Raw genomic sequence first — 24889 nt, forward strand, 5'->3', positions numbered from 1 at the left:
TTAAAATACCCCTCACCCTCTCCTCTCCTTTCCACTCTGTCCTCTTCACTCAGGGCAGTTGGACAGAAAGCCTCGAAGAGGGCTGGTTCGGGGGTCAGAGCAGTATGTGTGATGGGGTCAGCGGGTTATTTTGGGAGGATCTATCAGCATCCTGCAGAGTGACATGACACGTGTGGTGGATATAAAACACACACACACACACACACACACACACACACACACACACACACACACACACACACACACACACACACACCTTCTCACCCCCTGTGCCCCCCCCTGACAGCCAACACAGCATTCCACTGTTAGCAGACGGAAACCAGTCCCCCCCCTCTCTCTCTCGCTCTCTCTCTCTCTCTCTCTCTCGCTCTCTCTCTCTCTTTCTCTCTACCCCCTTCCCTCTCAACCCCCCCTCTCTCTGGGTGGAGTGGGCTGGGTCACAGAGGAAGTATGTCAGACCAGTGAGACAGCACATACACAGAGCAGTTGGAAGAAGCAGAGAGACATACACTCGGTGTGCAGTGTGATTTAGTGTGTGTGTGTGTTACTGAGTAGTGATGGTAGCAGAGGAGGTGGTGGTCTCTCTCTCAGGAGGGGCTCCATGGGGCTTCAGACTGCAAGGAGGAGCAGAGCATCAAGCACCACTGCAGGTGTCCAAGGTACGACTTGTGTGTGTGATAGAGCGGGGTAGGTGGAACAACAGGTTATGTGTCTGTTATACGGTGGGCTGTGGAGACAGGATGGGATGAGTATGTGTGGAAAAGAGTGGAGGACGGGGGCAGATCATGGAGTAACAGTTGCAGGAGAGGGTTAGGGAACAGCGGGTGGTGGTCTATATAGATGGTGGTCTCGGGCCGTCAGAGTTCTGCCCTCTCCATGTCGTGCGCTGCCTGGTCATTACTGGTACCATAACTTGAACCCTCTGGCACAAAAAGACTGCTGTGGCATCAGCCAGGTGGGTGCTACACATTGGTAGAAGCCGGCAAGTTCTCCCTTCCCCCCATGTAATGTAAAGCACGTTGAGCTGCTGGGCAAGTTCTGTAAGGCATCATTATTATCATTACTTAGCTGTGGCTACGTAACCCTTCATAAAAAACTCTGTTTGGTCTGTTTGTTTGGTCTGTTTGGTTGTCATGGTGATTGGATTTTAGGGACTGTGGGTCATGGGCTGACCCTAATGGACACATGATCTATGACCTTTCTTGGTGTTTAAGTGTGTTTCATCTCTATGTATTAACGTGTGTGTGTGTGTGTTTGAGATGGTGTGTGATCAGGAATTATTGTGTTGTCTCTGTCGGTGTCGTATGCTAGTAAAACACGAGCACAGGAATTGAGGGCATGCTCTCTAAGTGGACGCACAGAAACACACACACACACACGCAGACACATTGGTGTTGACGGGGCAGAATGCATTTAATCTAACCAGAAAAGATATCGTGAAACGCTGGGCCATGACCTGACTCTGCTTGGCATAGATGTTCGTACTGGGTTCTATTTTATTCTATTCTATAAACCAGGGGTGGCCAACCCTCCCCATGGGAGAGATAAAGGAAATGCAGGCCTTTTCTCCATCACACCTTTCAGCTAAACAAGGTCCTGATGAGCAGCTAATCACGGTTCTGTTGCCATTGCCAGACAAGGTCACCTCTAGTTTTATCTGTAGTGGTGTGTGTGTGTGAGAGAGAGAGAGGCCTTTTTTTTCCATGGCCTGCTCCAGCTCCTCTTAAATGAGCTATTCTGATCCTACGGACCTCTCTACTCCTAGCTGGGCTTATCTGAGGCACGTCTGCCCTCCACATACTCACACACACACACACACACACACACACACACACACACACACACACACACACACACACACACACACACACACTGTCTGGTGTTGTTGACCGGTAGAGGTGAAAGGCGGTGAGTAACGTAAATGCTAATGCTAACCATGCTAATTTGAGGTCGACATTCACCATATAAAGTGTGTTAAAAGGCTACATCCCCGGTTAGCTGCTCCGTGGGTCCGTCTAGAAATGTGGCTGGTCCTACTGCCGGGGTTTATTTTGGGGTGTATGGGGAACACATGGTGAATGTGAGGCATGCCCTCTGCCCAGGGCCTGCAATGTGTGTATGGAAGGAGAAAGGGGGGGTGCATCTGTCTAATACCCCCTCTCTCACTGTGTTCTCCTGCAGTGGCTGGATGTGTGTGTGTGTGTGTGTGTGTGTGTGTGTGTGTGTGTGTGTGTGTGTGTGTGTGTGTGTGTGTGTGTGTGTGTGTGTGTGTGTGTGTGTGTGTGTGTGTGTGTGTGTGTGTGTGTGTGTGTGTCAATGGGGTAGAGGTGTCTTATTGGATGGTCTGTGTAGTACCAGATTTTGTGTGAAGAAACTGCACTCGACAGGTGACCTAACTTTGTAGAACTAACCGTGCTTGTGTGTGGTTGGTTTGAGAGTCCTTTGTCCTTTAGATATTCGGCTGTTTAGCATGACATGTCTCTGCTATCTGTCGTCTGTCACCTGCTCTTTCTTTCCCTCCCTCTCTCTTTCTCTCTCCCCCCTTTCCTTCCACACCCCATCTCTCTCCCTGTGTCTCTCTTAACCGGCTCTCTCTATCCTCCTCATTTCTCTCTCTCCTTCTTCCCCCCCTCCCTTCACCCCTTCTCTTCACCCCCCCCTCTCTCTCTCTCCATGTCTATAGAGCTCTGCTTCCACCCCCCAACCCCCCTTCAGTAAAGATAGGTTTATGACATCATTGCCTAAATTGTACCACCCTTCAGCCCCCCTCCCCCTCCTCATATCCCAGAAGCGATGATGACCTCACACCCCATAACCTCATAACTGAGTTGTCCCCCCCTGTGATTCCATGCTGCTGGATTGAGGCTGTGTGTGTGTGTGTGTATATGTTAATTTGTGTGTTGTGTGTTGCAGGTGCGACGGCGCAGTAAGGCATGCAGGGCTGGCCTGAGGGAGGAGGATGAGTTGGTTGCCATTGGCGACCGTGTGTGTGCCGAGCTCAGCCACGCTCAGGCCATGACCCTCATCGACTCCCACCGGCACACACTCAACCTCAGGATCAAGAGGTCAGAGCACACACACAGACGCACGCATGCACACACACACACACAAGCAAATACACACATACACTAGACTGATACAAGTATATAATAAGCAAAGCAGATACAGACATGAACACACACACACACACACACAGCCTGACTATCTTTCTCCATTTCTCTCTGTCTCCAGGTCTAGGTCTGGGGTCCACACTGTGGCCGTGTCAGGTCGTACACCTACACATATAGCTACACACACATACACATCCACACACCCCGTTCTCTCCCCCACTGACGGGCCAGCCTGCCTCACCATCACCTCCCCCCCTGACAGTGAGGCCTACTATGGAGAGACGGACAGTGACGCGGACACACACACACACACACACCGCCGTCAGCGACGCACACCTCCACATACACGCTCTCCAGGTCGCCAGCAGCAGGAGGAGGAGACCTCGGAGTTGAGCGGGTACGAGACAATAATCATCCCCAACCTTGCTTCCTGGTTTGTACTATGACATCTTCACCTATCCAATCCCTCTCTCTCTCTCTTCCTCCAGGTATGAGAGCGCTCCAGATGGAGGGGTTTCCCTGCAGGGGCCCTGGGAGCAACTACCCACATTTGGAAACGGGGTGATCCAACAGTGGGAGCAGCCAACAGGATTGGGAACAGGGGGGATTCAACCTGGAGTACCACGGAGGGAGGTGGTCTACCAACCCCAACCCCCCCAGTCCCAGCCAGAGTGGACCCACCCAGCCCAGCCCGTCCCACATCCTGAGCAGGGGGACCCGACGGGGGGAAGAGAGGCGGAGGGAGAGGGAGACAGTGGTTTCCAGGAGGCAGGGGGGAGTTTGGTTCTGGCCTGCTCACCCCTGGTGTCTCCAGAGCGGGCTAAAGGAGCCATGATGCTGGGTTCCAGCCGACAGATGGTTCCCATGGTGGGCGCCCAGCTGACCCCACTCAGTGATGATCTATCTACTACGTACAAGGACAAGGCCAGGCAAGCCAGTGAGTGCACTATACCAGATACCCTACACACTATACACACTACGGCCTACACGTGAACCCTTCGGGCTGCTTTGAACGGTCTCTGCGAAGCCTGTGGGTTGTCTGAGTGTTGAGTGTGTGTGGGAGTAAAGGTGTCTGAGCTGTGATAAGACCCCCTCTGGTGTTGTTCTGCTGTAAGTTCAGCCTCTCACCTTGTGGTCAGCTAGGAGGGGGTTGTTAGAGAGAGAGAGAGAGAGAGGGAGGAAGGGGGGAGGAAGAGAGGAAGAGATATTTCCAGTTGCTGTCTATCCTATGAATCAAAGCCTTCATCTCCTATTTTCATCTCCTATTTCTGCCCCTTAGTCTCTCCAGTCAGTATTCTAAGCCCTGGTCTCCTCCAGAGTATTTATAGTTGGGCAGCTAGCATTCCCATCTAGCGTTGATGGACATACGGACACAACTGACCTCACATTTAGTGATCCACACAGCTGAATGTGCAATGGGGGAGGGGGCAGCAAACATGATCAATGATATGTACCCTATTTACATGATCAATGATATATACCCTATTTACATGATGAATGATATGTACCCTATTTATATGATCAATGATATATACCCTATTTACATGATCAATGATATATACCCTATTTACATGATCAATGATATATACCCTATTTACATGATCAATGATATGTACCCTATTTACATGATGAATGATATGTACCCTATTTATATGACCAATGATATGTACCCTATTTACATGATGAATGATATATACCCTATTTATATGATCAATGATATGTACCCTATTTATATCATCAATGATATATACCCTATTTACATGATCAATGATATGTACCCTATTTACATGATGAATGATATGTACCCTATTTATATGACCAATGATATGTACCCTATTTACATGATGAATGATATATACCCTATTTACATGATCAATGATATATACCCTATTTATATTATTTGAATCTGTAAATAAGGTTTCAAGGATACTTTATGTGAAAAACAACATTCTTCCCATGAAGCTAGACATTCGTACTGTATGTCTGACCTGCTTAGATGACTACATGAATGTCTCACAGCTGTCTACCTCACCCTGAACTATAGCAGTTGGTTGTGACTCACTGATTTTCATCCCAAGCATGGTTTTAGCCTGCTGAGCTAAAGCCTAGGCATTAGTTTGAGGCGCTAATGCAAGTCTTCAGGTTTCAGGCAAGGTTACATCTTGGACAAAGACAATAGTGACAGACTATTGATTGAGGGGACAGGTGACCTGCCCTTTCTCATAATACACACGTACACAGCTAAGAGTAATGAGTAAGTTGTTCTTGACGACCTAGAACAACACACACACACACCTTTTACAAGGTTGTTGTGTGGACATTCCTTGCGCGTATGTGAGGCGGGTGAAGTAAGGGGGAGAACCCGATAGACTGTGTGTGTGCATGCACGTGCGTGTGCCCAGACAGGTGTGCAAAGGATGTTCCCCCATGATGAAAGGGGGGCATGACTGAACAAGGTTTGGGAAGCGCTGATCTCGCTAATGATTAGCACAAATACAGACGGGGAACTCCATGCTTCAGTCTATGTATTTATTGGCACTATGCAGCATCAGTTAGGCTACAGGTGATAATGCCTATTGCTAAGTAATACAGCAGCCTGATAATATAGACCAATATGTTGTTAGGCTCATTTCTGGACATTCATTTTGAAGGAAAAGTTGCCAGAACTGACTTTCTCACAGTCATTCTACAAACAAAATGACATGCCAAGCGTGGTGAAGGGTACACAAATAAGCATAAGCGGTTATGGCATTTAAAGGGGTATGGTGGTGACTCTCGGAACTGATTTTGATAGTTTTCCCAATTATTGGCAAAAAATCGGAATTGGGCAGACTGTGTAAACACAGCCTTAGAGTTAGACCAACAGTTAAAAAGTAATAGGGACATTATTGGTATTTCAGATGAGATTGGGATATATTGACCATATTATCATGAATATTTTGTATTTTCTCTTCAAAATTCACCAGGAACAACCATTTCACAGCTATTTTTTTAAGTCTCCTGGGGGGGCAGGTCCCCGAACCCCCCTAGAAAGGTGTTGACCCCGGTATCCATTAACCCTGACCACCGAATATGTAACACAAAGTTACGCCCTGGCAGACAGGGATGTGGATACTGACCGACAGTCTAACAGGTCACTGCTCAACTGGGGAGTAGGGGGAATTTAGAGCTTTGAGCCCCCCAGCACACTCTCCTGTCTGTCAGGGTTGAGCCCCTCCCTACTTGTTGATGGTGTCACCTATCATGGTGTCAACATGGATTTGAGTGACATTCCAGATGCTATGATGTCATTCTGTTGATCACAGACATAATTCTAACCAGACCGTTCTTATTCATTTCAGTTACTTATTTAATCAGGGGCATCATTTCAGCTAAACCTTGGTTATGGCAAAGTGACAGGGATTTCTTAAAAAAAAGGGACTGCATTTACTGCTTATCTCCAAATTGCATTTTAGAGTTTGTACATTTTGTAGAACAGCAGAAACAAGCAAAATTGACTCAAGCCATTATCACCTTGTTGCTGTTAGTTAACTCACCTGTCAAAAAGGTACTTAAAATTTGATGCGCTAGCTCAGCGCCGGGATTAAAACTCCAGTTTAGTTTCATGTTAAGTCAGATGGCTTTGGCAGTTACCTAACCAAAGCCATCTACTACAGCCATCTTCACCTCTGCAATGTGTTGAGAAAAAGTCCCGCTGTTCCCTGCAGCTGCATCGATGCGCTCTCCATAGAGAGAAAGAAGCGAAGCAAGAGGTTTCATTCTCGTCAAAATCTGTCCAAAATAAACCCAGTCTGTTTCTATGGGCTTATTTTGACCTAAGCTTGTCGCTTGCCTTCCCGAAAATGACTCCCATTGTTAGGGCAGAGACATGAGTATCTCGTCATTAATTATAGATCTCTGCTCTATATAAAGCCAGACATACAAACAAATACCACTAAACTGCATTTGCATTTTAATCAAGATTGGAATGATTTTAATAGCCTATTTTAAATCATTGGTGTTGAGCTATGATATGGTGACTGCCATACCCAATTGACACTCCTGTATTTAATCCTCTGTTCTCTCTTACTCTCTCTCCCTCTCCTCCCCCCTCCTCACATCCCTCCCCATGTCTCCCAGAGCTGCAGAGAGGAGAGAGTGCGGTAGAGAAGCAGGTGAAAGAGGCTCGTACTAAATGTCGTTCCATCGCCTCCCTGCTCACCGACGCTCCGTACTCCAACTCTAAAGGAGTTCTCATGTTCAAGAAGAGACGCCAGCGTGCCAAGAAGTACACCCTCACCTGTTTCGGCCGCGCGGAGGGGGAGGTGGGTCCTGAGACTGGGGGAGAGACGGAGGGAGAGGAGGAGGAAGGGATTTCCTTCCTATCGGGTTCAGAGGTGGATGAAGAGGGCTTCGCTGGAACCTTTGACCCCACCTGGGACAGCGGATACCTAGACCTGCTGGATAGGAGGAGCTCCGCCTGTCCATCCACCTATAACTCAAGGTCCCAAACACCAACCAATCACAGCTCAGGGTTGGATTCCTCGGCTTATCAGAGCCCAGAGATTAATGTGTCAATCAATCAGGGCTCTGTGACGAATGCCCCTGCCTATCAGAGCCCAGGGCTGGACTCCATTGCCTATCAGGGGAAAGAGACGGAGCAGTATGAGCAGCAAAGGAAAATGGCCACCCATGTCGCCTATAACCCCGCCCCTAACCCCGCCCCTAACTCCTCCCCGGCCGCAGGTTTGTCAAATGGGGGCCCTGTAGGGGTGAGTCGGGCCAGTGTGGTTCTGACCCTCCCCTCTCACACACCTATCCTCCAGCCTGACCTAAACCCTAACCCTAACCCGCCTGGAGGGATCCATAACCGCACGGCATGCCCCTTCACCTCAGGCCTCGCCCCATCTCGCCCTCCAGCCACCCCTGTCATCTTTCGACCCGTCCAGCCCATTCCTGCCGTAACAATGGTTTCCAAACCCACCGCTGCGGTATCCATGGTGACCATTGCCCCTCCTCGCCCTTCAGGGGGGCCCCAGGCAAGGAGAGCGGTCTCCAGTACCTCTCTCTACATCCCCCCTAGACCTGCTGCAGCCATCCTCTCTCCTCCTCCCTCTGTCCTCTCTCCTCCTCCTGTTCTATCTCCTCCCTCTCTGGCCTCAGCTCCCTTCTCTCCTACCTCTCAACCTTTCACTCCTCCCTCTGTCCATATTGCCACCTTCTCTCCCTCTTCTGCCTCCCATTCTCTTCCTAATCATCCTCCTCAACCCACCCAACACTTCTGCTCCTTGACTGCTCCTCAACCTTTCTCTCCACCTCCTCCTGCCCCCACTCAACACTTCTCTGCTCCTCCTCGACAACCTTTCTCCCCTCCTCCTGACGCCCCAGTCTATCCATCCTCTGCTGTGGCTGCCCAGCCCTTTTCTGCTCCTCCTTCTCTTAATCAATCATTCTCTCCTTCCTATCCCACACCTTACTCTCACCCACCCCCCCTTCCTCAGACCCAACTCCCTCCTCCCCTGACCTTCAACCCCTATGTTGCCATAGCGACCCCCTCCACTGCCCAGCCCCCATCCTCTGATTCACTGTCCTCCCGTGAGCAGCGTATCGCCGTCCCCGCCTCCAGAACAGGCATACTTGCGGAGGCACGTCGCCGCAGCAACAAGAAGCCCATGTTCCGTCCGTCTGTGGAGAACAAGAAGGACGTGTCTCCCAACCCGGCCCTGCTCGAGCTGCTCCAAAACCCGGACGCACCAACCAGGATGGGTCCACGCCCCGGTCCCGGTCCCGGCTCCATGGGGCCTAGTGGAGGAGTGGGAGGTGTGGAGACTGGAGGTGAGTCTGGCCCTGAAGAGGACTGGTTGAGGCTGGGGGCCGAGGCCTGTAACTTCATGCAGGCCCGGAGAGGCCCCAAGCCCCCTCCTGTGGCCCCTAAAACGCAGAGCCCTCCACAGGTACCCCAGTTAGCGGGGAAGGGGGGTCAGCTGTTCGCCCGTAGGCAGAGCAGGATGGATCGCTATGTGGTGGAGAGCACCCCCTCCTCACCCCAACCCTCTCCCGGCCACCCCTGCCAGCTCTCTCCCACCCCCTCCCTCCCCTCTCAATTCAGATACTCCTCCAGCTGCAGAGCCCCCCCTCCCATCAGCTACAACCCCCTCCTCTCCCCCTCCTGCCCTCCCCAGGCCCAGCGCCAGAGGGTGGGGGTAGCAGGGCAGGGTGGGAGCCCAGCGGGGCATAAAGCCGCTCCTGGGGGTCAGAAGGCTCAAGGCATCAAGGCTCTGGACTTTATGAGTCGCCAGCCCTACCAGCTAAACTCCTCCCTCTTCAGTTACGGGGGCGGGACTCCCCAGCAAGCACAGGCCTATCAACAGCAGCCGCGCATGATGGGCGGCTCCTACGGGCCAAATAAGACGCCACGTGTGTATGAGATCAAGCGCTTCTCCACGCCACCTCCCACAGGCCCCTCCCCTATGATCATTGTCCCACGGTCAGCGACCACACTGGGAGAACCGCTGTGGAGGTCTGATATCATTTCCCCTCTGCCCACAGCCACTTCCTGCTACCAATCCCCCTCTAACACCCCCTGCCAGCCTCAGCCCCAGTGGGTCCCTCCTCCTCCAGCCCCCACAGGCCCCCTCCCTCAGCTCCCTAGCTTCCCCTCTGCCCATGTCCCTAACCCTCACCCCTACCCTTCCGAGCCCCATGCCCCTCAACAGGGTAACAAGCAGTTTAAGAGTGCCCCTGATCTCAGTCCTCTTGCCCACACCCCACCTCGCCCCGCCTCCACCACGCCCTCCAGAGTGCCTCGCCCCAGATTCAGCACCTCTAACCTGGGTCTGCAACCCAGCGTCTGGCGCCCCGGATCCACCATGCACTGAGATTGCAGGTCATGGATTGACACGAAGTGACAGGAATATAAATCCCCCCACATTCTGTTGTGATTTTGGTTTTTGGTCTTTGTCACGTCAAAGGAGATGTTAGTATGGTGCATTGCAGGCTTTTATTGATTTCCTGTTTGGGCACTATTGCAACTCTTGGATCACACCACCCATTTCATCACTTTTCTTCTTATGATCATTTGACCAGCTCTATTTCTCTTCGTAAATATTGTTTGATGTATAGTTGATACGCGTTGTTGATATAGTTGATATGTATAAATATATGAATGTAACATAAGTATTTAATGACAATCGGAAAGGAAAAGGGTGATCTAAAATGAGAAAGACGTGGACAGGGAGAGAAAATGGGACACGATGTGAAGTTTAATAAGGTTTATTTAAAGCGATGGGGTCGACGGAATAGAGGTGAAAATAAGGAATGAAGTTGAGTGATAAACTGATACACGGAGGATGTGCTAAAGACAAGCCTGTGGAACGAGAGAGTGAGGGAGGATGGAGAGGAGAGATAGATTAGAGGAGAGGAAATAAGAGTCCTCTCTAAGAGACAAACTGTTCCGTAATATGCCGATCTGTTAAAGACTAGGATGGACTATATGCCTGATGTGTGCTGCCGTTGTGGCTTTAGCTTGGCGGGCTAACACAGTCTCGTGGAGCGAAGACGGCCCCGGTTCAAACCCCAGTTGGTCACATAAAGGCCTGAATCTGAAATAGAGATCTGACTCCGCTACAACTATATTGTCATGATTATTGTGATTATATTCTTATTCTGAATATTATAAAATATCCTGTTTTATTTGGGGGGGGGGGCTTCATATGATTGTGTCAAGAGTATTGCACAGTAGTACATCAAGATGCATTTGTTAAATGTTTTCCCCACTTCATAAAGTGCATCCTTTATTGTTATAAGGAAGGGAGGTGAGGGGTGGAAGGGTAGGAGGTAGTGGTGATGATTTGTCTGATTGTTGATATGCGAGCTGTTAAGTTGTTATTCTGTGGTTCAGAGAAATAAAACTAGATGTGAAACTCTCCAGTTGTCTGTCTGTCTGTCTCTACCTATGTCACCAACATCATGCCACCGTCGTGGACCCCGATGTCTTGCTCCCAGACAAACTAAACAGCTTCTTTGCTCGCTTTGAGGACAATACAGTGCCACTGACACGGCCCGCTACCAAAACCTGCGGGCTCTCCTTCACTGCAGCCAACGTGAGTAAAACATTTAAAGGTGTTAACCCTCGCAAGGTTGCAGGCCCAGACGGCATCCCTAGCCGCGTCCTCAGAGCATGCGCAGACCAGCTGGCTGGTGTGTTTACGGACATATTCAATCAATCCCTATCCCAGTCTGCTGTTCCCACATGCTTCAAGAGGGCCACCATTCTTCCTGTTCCCAAAAAAGCTAAGGTAACTGAGCTAAACGACTACCGCTCTGTAGCACTCACTTCCGTCATCATGAAGTGCTTTGAGAGACTAGTCAAGGATCATATCACCTCCACCCTACCTGATACCCTAGACCCACTCCAATTTGCTTACCGCCCCAATAGGTCCACAGACGACGCAATCGCAATCACACTGCACACTGCCCTAACCCATCTGGACAAGAGGAATACCGATGTAAGAATGCTGTTCATCGTCTACAGCTCAGCATTTAACACCATAGTACCCTCCAAACTCACCATTAAGTTCGAGACCCTGGGTCTCGACCCGGCCCTGTGCAACTGGGTCCTGGACCTTCTGACGGGATGCCCCCAGGTGGTGAGGGTAGGAAACAACATCTCCACCCCGCTGATCCTCAACACTGGGGCCCCACAAGGGTGCGTTCTCAACCCTCTCCAGTACTCCCTGTTCACCTATGACTGCGTGGCCCTGCACGCCTACAACTCAATCATCAAGTTACAGACGACACTACAGTGGTAGGCTTGATTACCAACAACGACGAGACGGCCTACAGGGAGGAGGTGAGGGCCCTCGGAGTGTGGTGTCAGGAAAATAACCTCACACTCAACATCAACAAAACAAAGGAGATGATCATGGACTTCAGGAAACAGCAGAGGGAGCACCCCCCTATCCAAATCGACGGGACAGTAGTGGAGAAGGTGGAAAGTTTTAAGTTCTTCGGCGTACACATCACGGACAAACTGAAATGGTCCACCCACACGGACAGTGTGGTGAAGAAGGCTGAAGGAGCCTGAAGAAATTTGGCTTGTCACCTAAAACCCTCACAAACTTTTACAGATGCACAATCGAGAGCATCCTGTCGGGCTGTATCACCGCCTGGTACGGCAACTGCTCCGCCCACAACTGTAAGGCTCTCCAGAGGGTAGTGTGGTCTGCACAGCGCATCACCGGGGGCAAACTACCTGCCCTCCAGGACACCTACACCACCCGATGTCACAGGAAGGCCAAAAAGATCATCAAGGACAAGAATCACCCGAGCCACTGTCTGTTCACCCCGCTATCATCCAGAAGGCGAGGTCAGTACAGGTGCATCAAAGCTGGGACCGAGAGACTGAAAAACAGCTTCTATCTCAAGGCCATCAGACTGTTAAACAGCCATCACTAACACTGAGTGGCTGCTGTCAACATACTGACTCAAATCTCTTGCCACTTAATAATTAAAAATTGGTTGTAATAAATATATCACTAGTCACTTTAAACAATGGCACTTTATATAATGTTTACATACCCTACATTACTCATCTCATATGTATATACTGTATTCTATACCATCTACTGCATCTTGCCTATGCCGTTCGGCCATTGCTCATCCATATATTTGTATGTACATATTATTATTCATTCCTTTACAGTTGTGTGTATAAGGTAGTTGTTGTGAAATTGTTAGATTACTTGTTAGATATTACTGCATGGTCGGAACTAGAAGCACAAGCATTTCTCTACACCCGCATTAACATCTACTAGCCATGTGTATGTGACCAATAACATTTGATTTTATTTTGAATATGAAGGACTGGGTAAGAGTTGTATTATGATCATATGGGACAGTCTCTACCTTCATCCACTTGTGGTAATAACTGGTACTGAACTCAGTCCTGTGGCTCCCTTGGCGTTAGGCCCTTTTTCAATCTTCATACACTAACTATCACGAGCGCCCCTCCTATTTTTAGTCCTGTTAATCTCCAGTCATCTGGTTGAGTGCTGAGTGCTGGACTCTAAACAGACATCAGAAGAATCAATTCGCTCTCTATCTCCCCCCTCACTCTCTATGTCCCCCCCTCTCGCTCTCTATGTCCCCGTCTCTCTCCCCCCTCTCACTCTCTCACTCTCTATGTCCCTGTCTCCCCCCCCTCACTCTCTATGTCCCCCCCTCTCGCTCTCTATGTCCCCGTCTCTCTCCCCCCTCTCACTCTCTATGTCCCCGTCTCTCTCCCCCCTCCCCCCTCTCACTCTATATGTCCCCGTCTCTCCCCCCCCTCACTCTCTATGTCCCCGTCTCTCTCCCCCCTCTCACTCTCTATGCCCCCCCCCCTCTCGCTCTCTTGGTGGTCAGTTGTGTAACAGAGATCTGATTGATATGGGGACACAGACCCCTGTTAAAGGTGTAAATCCTGTCTGAAGGATGGACTGGACACTTCAGTATGGTGAGAAACACACTGCTCAGGGAGCGGAGGGAAGAGGGATAAGTAATTATCTTTCTCTATCCTCTATTACTTTATTCCTCCCTCCCTTTTCACACACACCCCTTAAAATCTCTCTCTCTCTCTCCCTCTCTCTCTCTCTCTCTCTCTCTCGCTCTCTCACTCTCTCTCTCCTGGTCTATACATAGACCTCAGGAGCATCTGAGAGATAGTATCAGTCTCCTCGTAGACCCTTAAGAAGCTCCTAGCCCCCCTGAACCCTTAACCTCCACCCACCCACCCACCCACCCACCCAGGCCTCCATAGCCCAGCTCCTTACTGTGCTAGGGTTTCACTCCCTCTTGGGTGTAGAGGAGGGGAGGCACTTGGACACTCTCTTGAATACTTTCAACTCTTCTCCTTCTTTCCTTCTTCTCTAATTCCTGAGGATTCTACTGAGGTAAGGCTGAGTTTGTGACATCACTTCCCACGCAATCCCACACACACACAGTCTTTAACACACACACAAGCAGTACATGTCTGTGGCGTATATAGTTGTGATAATAGGGAAAGGATGCAGGACTGATACAGGTCTAAATGTCACCAGGGTAGGGACAAGCTACCGGGCAGGAAGTGAAATGAGCTATATACCAATTGGAGAGTTGATTGAACATGGGTTTATGCCATGCAGGGCCTGCACTGTGCTAGGCTGTGCCGTGCCAGGGAGAGAAGTCCCCGCCAGTGTGAATCATGTGTCATCCGCCATACAGCAGCATATCATATCACATCATAAAATGAATGAATAAACGTATCAACGGCATCGTTTCAACTCACATCGGCTAGTAGCTGTACGGATTACGCAACGCTGGCAGACTGATAAACTCTTCAACACTTACTCGATACACCTTTGACAGCCCCGTGTTAAATCACCGGGTACTAAGTTGAACGACTACATGGTCAGTGAATGCAAACTATGCTGTTGGCCTGCTTGTTCCGAAACCATTCCATGTCCATCAGACCAGAGTGAGTTAGGAATGGGAGGTTGATGGGCGGCAGGTAGCCTAGTGGTTAAGAGCGTTGGACCAGTAACTGAAAGGTCGCTGGTTTGAATCCCCAGCTGACTAGGTGAAAAATCGATCTATATAACCCTAATTCCTCCTGTAAATAGCTCTGGATAAAGGCGTCTGCAAAAAAAAGAAATGGAAAGAGAGATTATGAGTTGTAGAGGAGGAGCGGAGTGTTTTGGGAATTGGGATGTTTGGGAATGTGCTGATTGATTATGTTTGCTGTCCTCCGGTGAGATTTATCTGCAGCTAAAACAGGAATAGCGAGCGGGACAGGAGTCCCTTCTGCTTGGGGTAACCAGACATTCAGGCTCACGTTCTCCTGAAGTTGGGGGACTTTTCCCAACGCTAACCCAGCAGGAGCTCCATAAGCCTGGCGTTCTCCCACCTCAGTGGGAGCAATATTTAGATGTTGACCTGTAATTGATTGTCTTTATTGTGTACAATATAGGCAATCCATTTTATATACAGTACCAGTCAAAAGTTTGGACACAGCTACTCATAGAAGGGTTTTTCTTTATTTTTACTATTTTCTACATTGTAGAATAACAGTGAAGACATCAAAACTATGAAATAACACATATGGAATCATGCAGTAACTAAAAAAGTGTTAAACAAATCAAAATGTATTTTATATTTGAGATTCTTAAAAGTAGCCACCCTTTGCCTTGATGACAGCTTTGCACGGTCTTGGCATTCTCTCAACCAGCTTCACAAGGAATGCTTTTCCAACAGTCTTGAAGGTGTTCCCACATATGCTGAGCACTTGTTGGCTGCTTTTCCTTCACTCTGCGGTCCAACTCATCCCAAACCTTCTCAATTGGGTTGAGGTCAGGTGATTGTGGGGGCTAGGTCATCTGATGCAGCACTCCATCACTCTCCTTATTGGTCAAATAGTTTGGCATACATTTTAAAGTGAAAAATCTTAGTCCCAAAATTACTCTGTCACTGTGGAATTGCCCTGTGTGTGTGTGTGTGTGTGTGTGTGTGTGTGTGTGTGTGTGGTGACAGTAGCACTCAACAGAGCTGCTGTGGAACATGAAGTAATAATAGCTACAGGGTGTTGGATTCCAACAGGAGCTTCAATTACAGCAGATTAAACCAATTACACCAGCTAGAGTATGGAATTTAGACCCACAGGCCCAGAGCCTCAGATTCGTGGCTCCCTAGAAACCTAAAACCTTTCCTTATCAGGTCAGTCATGTATCATCATCATCATCATCATTATCATTATCATTATCAGTCTGATTGGGATTGGTGGATGTCACCGATCGCTCTGTGATTGGCTGTTGATTTGAACTGTGTGTTTCTGATTGGTGCAGGCTCTAGCCATGCCTCTCTCAACTCCCGCCCCCCCAAAAAGGAAGAAGGCCAACAAGATCATTACTGATCTGACCAACATCACCCAGGACGGTATGACGCATGCACACGCACACACACCCACGCGCGCACACACGCACGCACGCACGCACGTACGCACGCACGCACGCACACACACACACACACACACACACACACACACACACACACACACACACACACACACACACACACACAGAGTCCTGATTTACAAGGTACTGCAAGCTACAGCTCTCAGCACAGGATTGCTTTGCCAGCTCCCAGCTTTGTGTGTGTGTGTGTATATTGTGTGGCTGGGCTCCAGGTATTATGAGTGATATCAGAGAGTGTGTAGTGGATGATGAGGAGAACGTTTTACGGGGACGAGAGCAGACCAGCCAGCTATCTGTAAAACACATTTGACACTTTTATCAGAGAGAGAGAGAGAGAGAGAGAAAGAAAGAGATATAGGGAATAGGGAGATGGAGAGACAGAAGGATCATGTAACATTTGAATATTTCCACCTTGCTCTCAGATTGGTGAAGTTGGAATTTTTGCCATGTTATTCGCAGCTATCTGCACTTTCAGATTAACAGTGCTTAGGGTTTGGGAGTTTAGACTAGAGGACGGGGGGTGAAAGAGTTAGTGGTGATATGGGTCTGGGAAGATAATATTGATTGATAATTGAATGGATTAATATAGCCCGTTTCCAGTGCTCAAATCACTTTACATAGTAAAGGTGGGACTGTGATGCTGTGTGAACTTAGCATTGGAATCAATGCAATCAGGGATATGTAAATTACAGTACATGTCATCTCATTCAATGACATTGTGTTTCCCCCTTCTACAGATGAAGAATCGGACCCCGAGGCATCAGAGTTTGATCTGGGCACTAAGATCAAGACTCCTAAAGACACCATGCTGGAGGAATTGTCTCTTATGACCAACAAGGGATCCAAAATGTTCAGGAGGAGACAACAGAGGGTGGAGCGCTTCATCGTCACCAACGAGAATATGGTGGGGGAGAGGGGGTGAGGGGTGGTGTAAGTGTACATGTGTGTGTGAGTGTGCTGATCTGGCTGTGTGTGTGTGTCCTGTCTCCTCTAGCAGAATCTCCAGAGCCTAGTTCCGTCGCTGGGGTGTGAAATGATGGCCCCACCACCCGAGCCTGAACCTGAGCACGGTAGGACTATGCACTTTTAGGACTTCTCAATTAGTTCCATTGTATCAAGTTTTAATGAACAAAAATATGAATGCAACATTCAACTATTTAAAAGATTTAAATTATTTTGCAGTTCATAGAAGGAAATCAGTCAATTTAGATAAATTCATTAGGCCCTAATCTATGGATTTCACATGAATGGGCAGGGGCGCAGCAGAATGAGGCTGGCGTGGTTACACGTGGTCTGCAGTTGTGAAGCCTGTTGGATGTACTGCCAAATTCTCTAAAACAATGTTGGAGGCGGCTTATGGTAGAGAAATTAACATTAAATGATCTTGCAACAACTCTGTTGGACATTCCTGCATTCAGCATGCCAATTGCACACTCCCTCAAAACTTGAGACATAGTGTTGTGTGACAAAACTGCATATTTCATGGTGGCCTTTTATTGTCCCCAGCACAAGGAGCACCTGTGTAATGATCATGCTGTTTAATCAGCTTCTTTATATGCCACACCTGTCATGGATTATCTTGGCAAAGGAGAAATGCTTACTATCTGGGATGTAAACAAATTTGTGCACAACATTTTAGAGAAAAAGCTTTTTGTGCTATGGACAATTTCTGGGATCTTTTATTTCAGCTCATGAAAAATGTGACCAACACTTTACATGTTGCGTTTACATTTTTGTTCAGTATAAATCAAGCACACCTCAAGTATGTAAAACTATTTGACATTCATATGTATTGAAGCGTGTTCTGATGTCAACAGCAGGGAAACTTATACACAAGCGAAAACAGTACGATGATGTCATGTTCATCTCCCCCACAGTAGAGGAGGAGGTGTTGGATAAGGAGGCGGAGAAAGAGAAGAGGAGGCAGCAGTATGTGCGTACTTATGTGTCTCCATGGGAACGGGCCATGAGGGGAGACGAGTCTCTGACTGCCACCATGCACCACTGCATGGCTGGACCACACCCCCCCCACGACATGCCCAAGTTTAAGAGCTTCAACAGGTACCGCACACACATTCACACCAACACACATATGCACACAAACACGCACGCACATACACACCTGTCGAATATAACCAGATTCAAGACCTTCAGCAGGTTACTGCATTTATTACTATGTAGACATGTATTTTGTACGTTATGATATTAATATTTGATTGACAGGTCGGCCCTGCCCTATGGCGGCTCCGAGAAGGCGGGAGGCCACATGTCCTTCGAGCCTCCTGAGATCCTATTCGCCCCATTGGAGCTGGAGCCTCTCCCTTCCCTGCAGGCGGACATTAGGTCCCGCCCCTCGTTCAACCGCACCCCCATCGGCTGGGTGTGCAACCCGGAGGACAACTCACACATCCACATGCAGTTGGACAACATGCTGCCCTTCGACGGCGAGACGGACAATCTGTAGACACACACACACACTCGCGCATGTGCACACACACACACACACGCACGCACACACACACACACACACACACACACACACACACACACACACACACACACACTGATGTACTGTATACACACACTGATGTACTGTAGACACACACTGATGTACTGTAGACACACTGATGTACTGTAGACACACACTGATGTACTGTAGACACTCACTGATGTACTGTAGACACACACTGATATAGACACACACTGATATAGACACACACTGATGTACTGTAGACGCACACTGATATAGACACACACTGATGTACTGTAGACACACACTGATATAGACACACACTGATGTACTGTAGACACACACTGATATAGACACACACTGATGTACTGTAGACACACACTGATGTACTGTAGACACTCACTGATGTACTGTAGACACACACTGATATAGACACACACTGATATAGACACACACTGATGTACTGTAGACACACACTGATATAGACACACACTGATGTACTGTAGACACACACTGATATAGACACACACTGATGTACTGTAGACACACACTGATATAGACACACACTGATGTACTGTAGACACACACAGATGTCGCCGCATGTGACAAATACAACTTGATTTGATTTACTTGCGTGAAACATAAATGCCTGAAGAGAAAAGAGACAGAAGATGATGGTGATGATCAAGTCAAATCAACTCAACGTTTATTGGCGGCGTACACAGATTTGCAGGTGTTATGGCAGATGCACGGAAATCCTTCTGTCACTAGCTCCTGCAGTAAAGTAGAATGTCTCGCAAACACCGTATAATACAAATACACAAATAACCCCCAAAATCTAAACCACAAGTCAAGTAGTAACAATCCAAGTAGATAAGGTGATGTGATGATGAAGGTGAAGAAGAAAGTGATGAGGATGATATGACAATAACCTGGACAGTTGAACATGTAGCCTAGATACTGTAGACACACCTGATGTTTCTAGTAAGCTCTGTATTTTATCCAATAAACCATTCCCTGTACAGAAAATTCTGGCTGATGAACTCTGCTTATTTGCAATTGATCACTATCCCCTCAACACATTAAAATTCAGGTCTGCTCTGCTACAGTAGCTATTGCCATGACGTAATTGGTACGTTATCACCAAGGCAGTCCCGCTCATGGACCGGTAGAGAGCGGCAAGGAGCTATTCATTCCCACAGTCTGACGTCACTCACTGTAAGTGAGCTCGGGATAACAGGCCAGCTATCGCGAGAGCAGAGTGCCGCGGCCGCAGCACTGGATGGAAGGTTGGATTGAACGCCTCTCCTCTTCTCCCTCTCCTCTCCCTCGTTCTTTTTTAACCGGGACAGCACGAGACTGGAACGGGACACGAACGGGACCCGAGGTGAGCACGCACTGTTTAAACTACATCTACGAGAGATTAAGGCAGGGACACCGGGTACTCATCCACCAGTAAAGAACGCACGCGGCAAAGTCAGTTCGAAAGTATGTGCGTATTTCCGCGCGGCCAGATGTCATCTACTGTGCGTAGGTTTTGCTCTCTCTCTCTCTCTCTCCTCTCTCTCTCTCTCTCTCTCTCTCTCTCTCTCTCTCTCTCTCTCTCTCTCTCTCTCTCTCTCTCTCTCTCTCTCTCTCTCTCTCCAGTGTTTATTACGCAGCGCTGCATGGTTCATATGGTTGAAATGGATGTAATCGATGTCCTTTACGCAGGTAGCTCAGAGGCACACACACTGGCAGCATCAGCATCTCCACGAGTGTAGCTTTGTGCATCATTACCATCATTTTAGAACAGCTAGAGATTCTGAGCACCAGATTGACACTTTCAGAGTTGGTAGATATTGTATAGATACCAAATGCTTTAAACGGATTATTGGAACTTGCTTATAAACCTTTCCGTTAGGTTATTATAATTTATTACAGCTGGTTTGTGTTAGCGGTTAACGGCCCTGGTGACTTGTTGATAGAAAGCCAACCGCAGCCCGGGTATTGATTTACCGCTGCGGTTTGGTCTCTATGATAGATGATGTTGGCTGTTACTCTTCATACCAGCACCGAGGACACCCCTGCTGCGAGCACACACACACACACACACACACACACACACACACACACACACACACACACACACACACACACACACACACACACACACACACAGCTCTTTACAATGCATGTTCTGACACCTTGCTGCGGTCTGGACCAAGCATGGCTCTCTCTGGCATTCTCTCTCTCTCTCTCTCTCTCTCTCTCTCTCTCTCTCTCTCTCTCTCTCTGTCTCTTTCTCTCGTCACTCAACAGAACAGAGTGGTACCAGTTAGCAGACAGACAGTGGGTTGAAGAGAAATATGTGGTCAGGTAGAACTGATGGAATTCCACTTTGGTTTGGAGGCTGTAGTTAAATCCTAATGGGCTGGTTTTGGCTTATTGTTGTCACAGTTGTTTATTGCTGGAGGAAAGGACAGGGGGATAGAGGAGGAGAAATGGGGAGAGGACAGGAGAAGAGGTGTCTACTTTTTCATTCACGCTCCTTCCTTCCTTCCTTCCTTCCTTCCTTCCTTCCTTCCTTCCTTCCTTCCTTCCTTCCTTCCTTCCTTCCTTCCTTCCTTCCTTCCTTGCCTCTCGCTCTCTCTCTCTGTCCCTCTTTATCCCTCTCTCCCCCTAATCTGTGAATAGTAGAACGTGTGAGGGTTAGTGTTTGAATTACATTATGTAAGAGAATATATTAACATATTAACATATATTTTTTATCATCCTCGCAGCAGGTCTGTGTGCACGTGCACGTGCCTGATAATCTGCGTGTGTGAGTCAGGTGTGTGCGGGTGTGTGTTTTAGTAAGGTAGAGTAATGTACATGGTGTATAAGCTGGGGGGGAATGACCTTGAGGGGGTGTTTCAGTCTTCGATCACTCTTCTACTCTCTGTCACACGCACGCATATGTATATACACGCGCACGAGTCACGGCACACACGCACGCACACACGCGTGACTCCTGCGTAGGCTACTTGGACCAATAACAGGTCAATGCATTTCCAGAGTCAATAGAACTACTACTTATAGTGAGAGTTCATTGTGAAAGTATGGGATGTCCTGAGAGGCAGCTTGACATTGGCCTAACTCTCTCATTGTGATTCCATTCTGAAGCTGTGTGTGTCTGGATATGAATTGAAATAGAATTATAGAAAAGAATGGATTTTAAGGGGGGGATGTTCTTGTTCTGTGAATGAAATGTTCTAAAATGGAGTGTTCCGTATGTAACGTCTGAATAGAGCTTCAGCGAGGGGCTGGTTCCAGAGAATAACTGAGAAAGAGAGAAAGAGGATCCTAGCCAGCGAACCTCAGAGAATTACTGAAGAAAGAGAGGGTGAGGGGAAAAGGGAGAGAAACAGAGCGAGAAAGAGAGAGAGAGTGGGGAGAATGAACTCTGGGTTCTCCCCATTGTCAGCCAGTGCTATTTGAAGCTGTAACCCAGTTACGGCGCATGCGTGCGTGTGTCAGTGCGGAGAGACTTGCGATAGGGAGATTTAAGGAAAGGGAGAGAGAGAGGGAGAGAGAGAGAGAGAGAGAGAAAGATGGATGAAGGAATTGATGAGAATGGAGAATAGAGGTCAGAATGATAGAGAGAATAAAGTATTTCAGGGGAGCGGAGTTTAAGAATGAGACCTAGGAGTCAGGCCTTTGGAAATCCAACTTTAGTTGTTTTCTTTTCTTGTAAAGAGCAAAATGCTAAAATCTTGAAAATCAATAAAGTAGATTCACCAAAAGCAAACACTGGCCTGTGGGCTAGACCAGGGATTCTCAAACTTTTTGGGGTGGGGGACTCATCAGGAACCCCCTCATAATCAGAACACAACTCAAGTGCAAAATAAATAGCCTACGAGGATTTTTACTATGACGCCAGCAGTGCATGGCTGGACAAACCGTGGTCACGTTCCCCTGCTTTGACGTTGCGTGCAGAAACCAATGGTTGCATGCTACGTAAAATCGACTGTGTCATCGACTGTGTCATCGACTGACATATCGCTATAACATATGATGTGGTTAGCTGATACTTAAAACACCTATCCAGGTGTTGTAAGGTCTGGCAGGTATCAGCAACGCCTGGGCAGAGGAACGTGCCTCAAGTCTCGGGCCCGGTGAAAGAACGTTTAAAAAGCCTGAATCTTGGCATTTGGAGAGAAAATGTAGCAGTTTTCAAGGCAATTTCCTGCAATTCTCTACATTTTTTCTTGAGGCAGAGAGATCTTTTGTTGTTGCAACTTTAAACATACACTATATATACAAAGGTATGTGAACACCCCTTCAAATGAGTGGATTAGTAGAAAATCGAGCACAGCTATTCACTCTCCATAGACAAACATTGGCAGTAGAATGTCCCGTACTGAAGAGCTCGGTGACTTTCAACGTGGCACTGTCATAGGATGCTGCCTTTCCAACAAGTCCGTTTTTCAAATTTCTGCCCTGCTAGAGCTGCCCTGGTCAATTGTAAGTGCTGTTATTGTGAAGTGGAAACGTCTAGGAGAAACAAAGGCTCAGCCGCGAAGTGGTAGGCCATACAAGCTCACAGAATGGGACCGCTGAGTGCTGAAGCGCGTAATGCGCAAATATTGTCTGTCCTCGGTTGCAACACTCACTACCGAGTTCCAAACTGCCTCTGGAAGCAACATCAGCACAATAAATGTTTGTCGGGAGCTTTATGAAATGGGTTTCCATGGCTGAGCAGCCGCACACAAGCCTAAGATCACCATGCGCAATGTCAAGCGTTGGAGTGGTGTAAAGCTCGCCGCCATTGGACTCTGGAGCAGTGGAAAAGCGTGATGAATCACGCTTCACCATCTGGCAGTCTGACAGATGAATCTGTGTTTGGCGGGTGCCAGGAGAACGCTACCTGCCTGTAAAGTTTGGTGGAGGAGGAATAATGCTCTGGGGCTATTTTTCATGGTTCGGTCTAGGCCCCTTTGTTCCAGTGAAGGGAAATCTTAACGCTACAGCATACAATGGCATTCCAGACAATTCTGTGCTTCCAAATTTGTGGCAACAATTTGGGGACAGCCCTTTCCTTTTTCAGCATGACAATTGCACAAAGCGAGGTCCGTACAGAAATGGTTGATCGAGATCGGAGTGGAAGAACTTGACTGGCCTGCACAGAGCCCTGACCTCAACCTCATCAAACACCTTTGGGATGAATTGGAATGCCGACTGCGAGCCAGGCCTATCTCCCAACATCAGCGCCCGACTTCACTAATGCTCTTGTGGTTGAATGGAAGCAAGTCCCCACAGTAATGTTCCAACATCTAGTGGAAAGCCTTCCCAGAAGAGTGGAGTCTGTTGTAGCAGCAAATGGGGGACCAACTCCATATTCATACCCATAATTTTGGAATGAGATGTTTGAAGAGCAGGTGCCCACATACTTTTGGCCATATAGTATAATATCCTGCAAATCTGCACATTTTACTATAAGGCAGAGAGAACACTTTGCAGTTTTAAAGCTTAAATTACAGTGCATTTATGTCAAATACATTTTGGGGAATAGTATTGAGTTTATAAATTGATAATTGATGTAGTACTGTGGATACCAATATCCCTGTAAGTCTCCCAGGCCCATGTTGCCCAATGTTAAGAATTGTAGATGTAAGAATTGTAATTGTAGATATTTAATATAAATTGTATTGTATTGTATTACACACTTTAAACTTATTCCACGGATCTCTTGGCCAAAAGTATTTTAATCTGTTGTTATTAATATTATTAATATTCATATATATATTTTTAAATATATATATATAGTGGATTTGTAGACTTTTGAACGGTAGTATATATATATATATATATATATATATATATATATATATATATATATATATATATATATATACTACCGTTCAAAAGTTTGGGGTCACTTAGAAATGTCCTTATTTCTGAAAGAAAATCACTTTTTTGTACGTTAAAATAACATCAAATTGATCAGAAATACAGTGTAGACATTGTTAATGTTGTAAATGACTATTGTAGCTGGAAACGGCAGATTTTTAATGGAATATCTACATAGGTGTACAGAAGCCCAATATCAGCAACCATCACTCCTGTGTTCCAATGGCACGTTGTGTTAGCTAATCCAAGTTTATAATTTGAAAAGGCTAATTGATCATTAGAAAACCCTTTTGCAATTATGTTAGCACAGCTGAAAACTGTTGTGCTGATTAAAGAAGCAATAAAACTGGCCTTCTTTAGAATAGTTGAGTATCTGGAGCATCAGCATTTGTGGGTTCGATTACAGGCTCAAAATGGCCAGAAACAAAGAACTTTCTTCTGAAACTCATCAGTCTATTCTTGTTCTGAGAAAT

The 24889-nt window shown here is 47.5% G+C and overlaps 3 protein-coding genes across 14 annotated transcripts in view; all 3 read left to right on the top strand.

Moving 5' to 3' along the window:
* The first annotated feature begins 447 nt into the window (after window positions 1-447).
* On the top strand, window positions 448-11014 carry LOC115201195 (synaptopodin 2-like protein). 3 transcript variants are annotated; one of them, XM_029764605.1, is made up of 5 exons: window positions 449-659; window positions 2914-3065; window positions 3232-3507; window positions 3599-4047; window positions 7230-11014. In XM_029764605.1, exons 1-5 carry the CDS (start codon window positions 558-560, stop codon window positions 9965-9967), a joined length of 3717 nt encoding a protein of 1238 aa, XP_029620465.1. In that variant the 5' UTR covers window positions 449-557; the 3' UTR covers window positions 9968-11014. The 3 variants fall into 3 exon arrangements, with proteins under 3 accessions (XP_029620467.1, XP_029620465.1, XP_029620466.1); XM_029764606.1 differs by lacking the exon at window positions 449-659 and adding an exon at window positions 1809-1908; XM_029764607.1 differs by lacking the exon at window positions 3232-3507 and having other exon boundaries at window positions 448-659.
* A 2871-nt stretch (window positions 11015-13885) lies between these two features.
* myoz1b (myozenin 1b) lies at window positions 13886-18558 on the top strand. Of its 4 annotated transcripts, XM_029764610.1 has the most exons (7): window positions 13886-14020; window positions 15639-15818; window positions 15947-16037; window positions 16813-16979; window positions 17070-17145; window positions 17953-18136; window positions 18299-18558. In XM_029764610.1, exons 3-7 carry the CDS (start codon window positions 15956-15958, stop codon window positions 18537-18539), a joined length of 750 nt encoding a protein of 249 aa, XP_029620470.1. In that variant the 5' UTR covers window positions 13886-14020; window positions 15639-15818; window positions 15947-15955; the 3' UTR covers window positions 18540-18558. The 4 variants fall into 4 exon arrangements, with proteins under 4 accessions (XP_029620470.1, XP_029620468.1, XP_029620472.1 ...); XM_029764608.1 differs by lacking the exon at window positions 15639-15818; XM_029764612.1 differs by lacking the exon at window positions 15639-15818 and having other exon boundaries at window positions 17956-18136.
* Window positions 18559-19816: 1258 nt separating this feature from the next.
* Window positions 19817-24889, top strand: part of LOC115201197 (inactive ubiquitin carboxyl-terminal hydrolase 54) — a 32170-nt gene continuing 27097 nt past the window's right edge. For 6 of the 7 annotated variants that reach the window (XM_029764615.1, XM_029764617.1, XM_029764613.1 and 3 more), the window contains exon 1: window positions 19817-19932. The gene's annotated coding sequence lies outside the window, so the exon portion shown is untranslated. Of the gene's footprint in view, window positions 19933-19958; window positions 20072-24889 lie in introns of those variants that run through there. The other variant, XM_029764616.1, reaches the window with a different exon arrangement.

The sequence above is a fragment of the Salmo trutta genome, chromosome 10, assembly GCF_901001165.1.
Source record: "Salmo trutta chromosome 10, fSalTru1.1, whole genome shotgun sequence".
NCBI lineage: Eukaryota > Metazoa > Chordata > Actinopteri > Salmoniformes > Salmonidae > Salmo > Salmo trutta.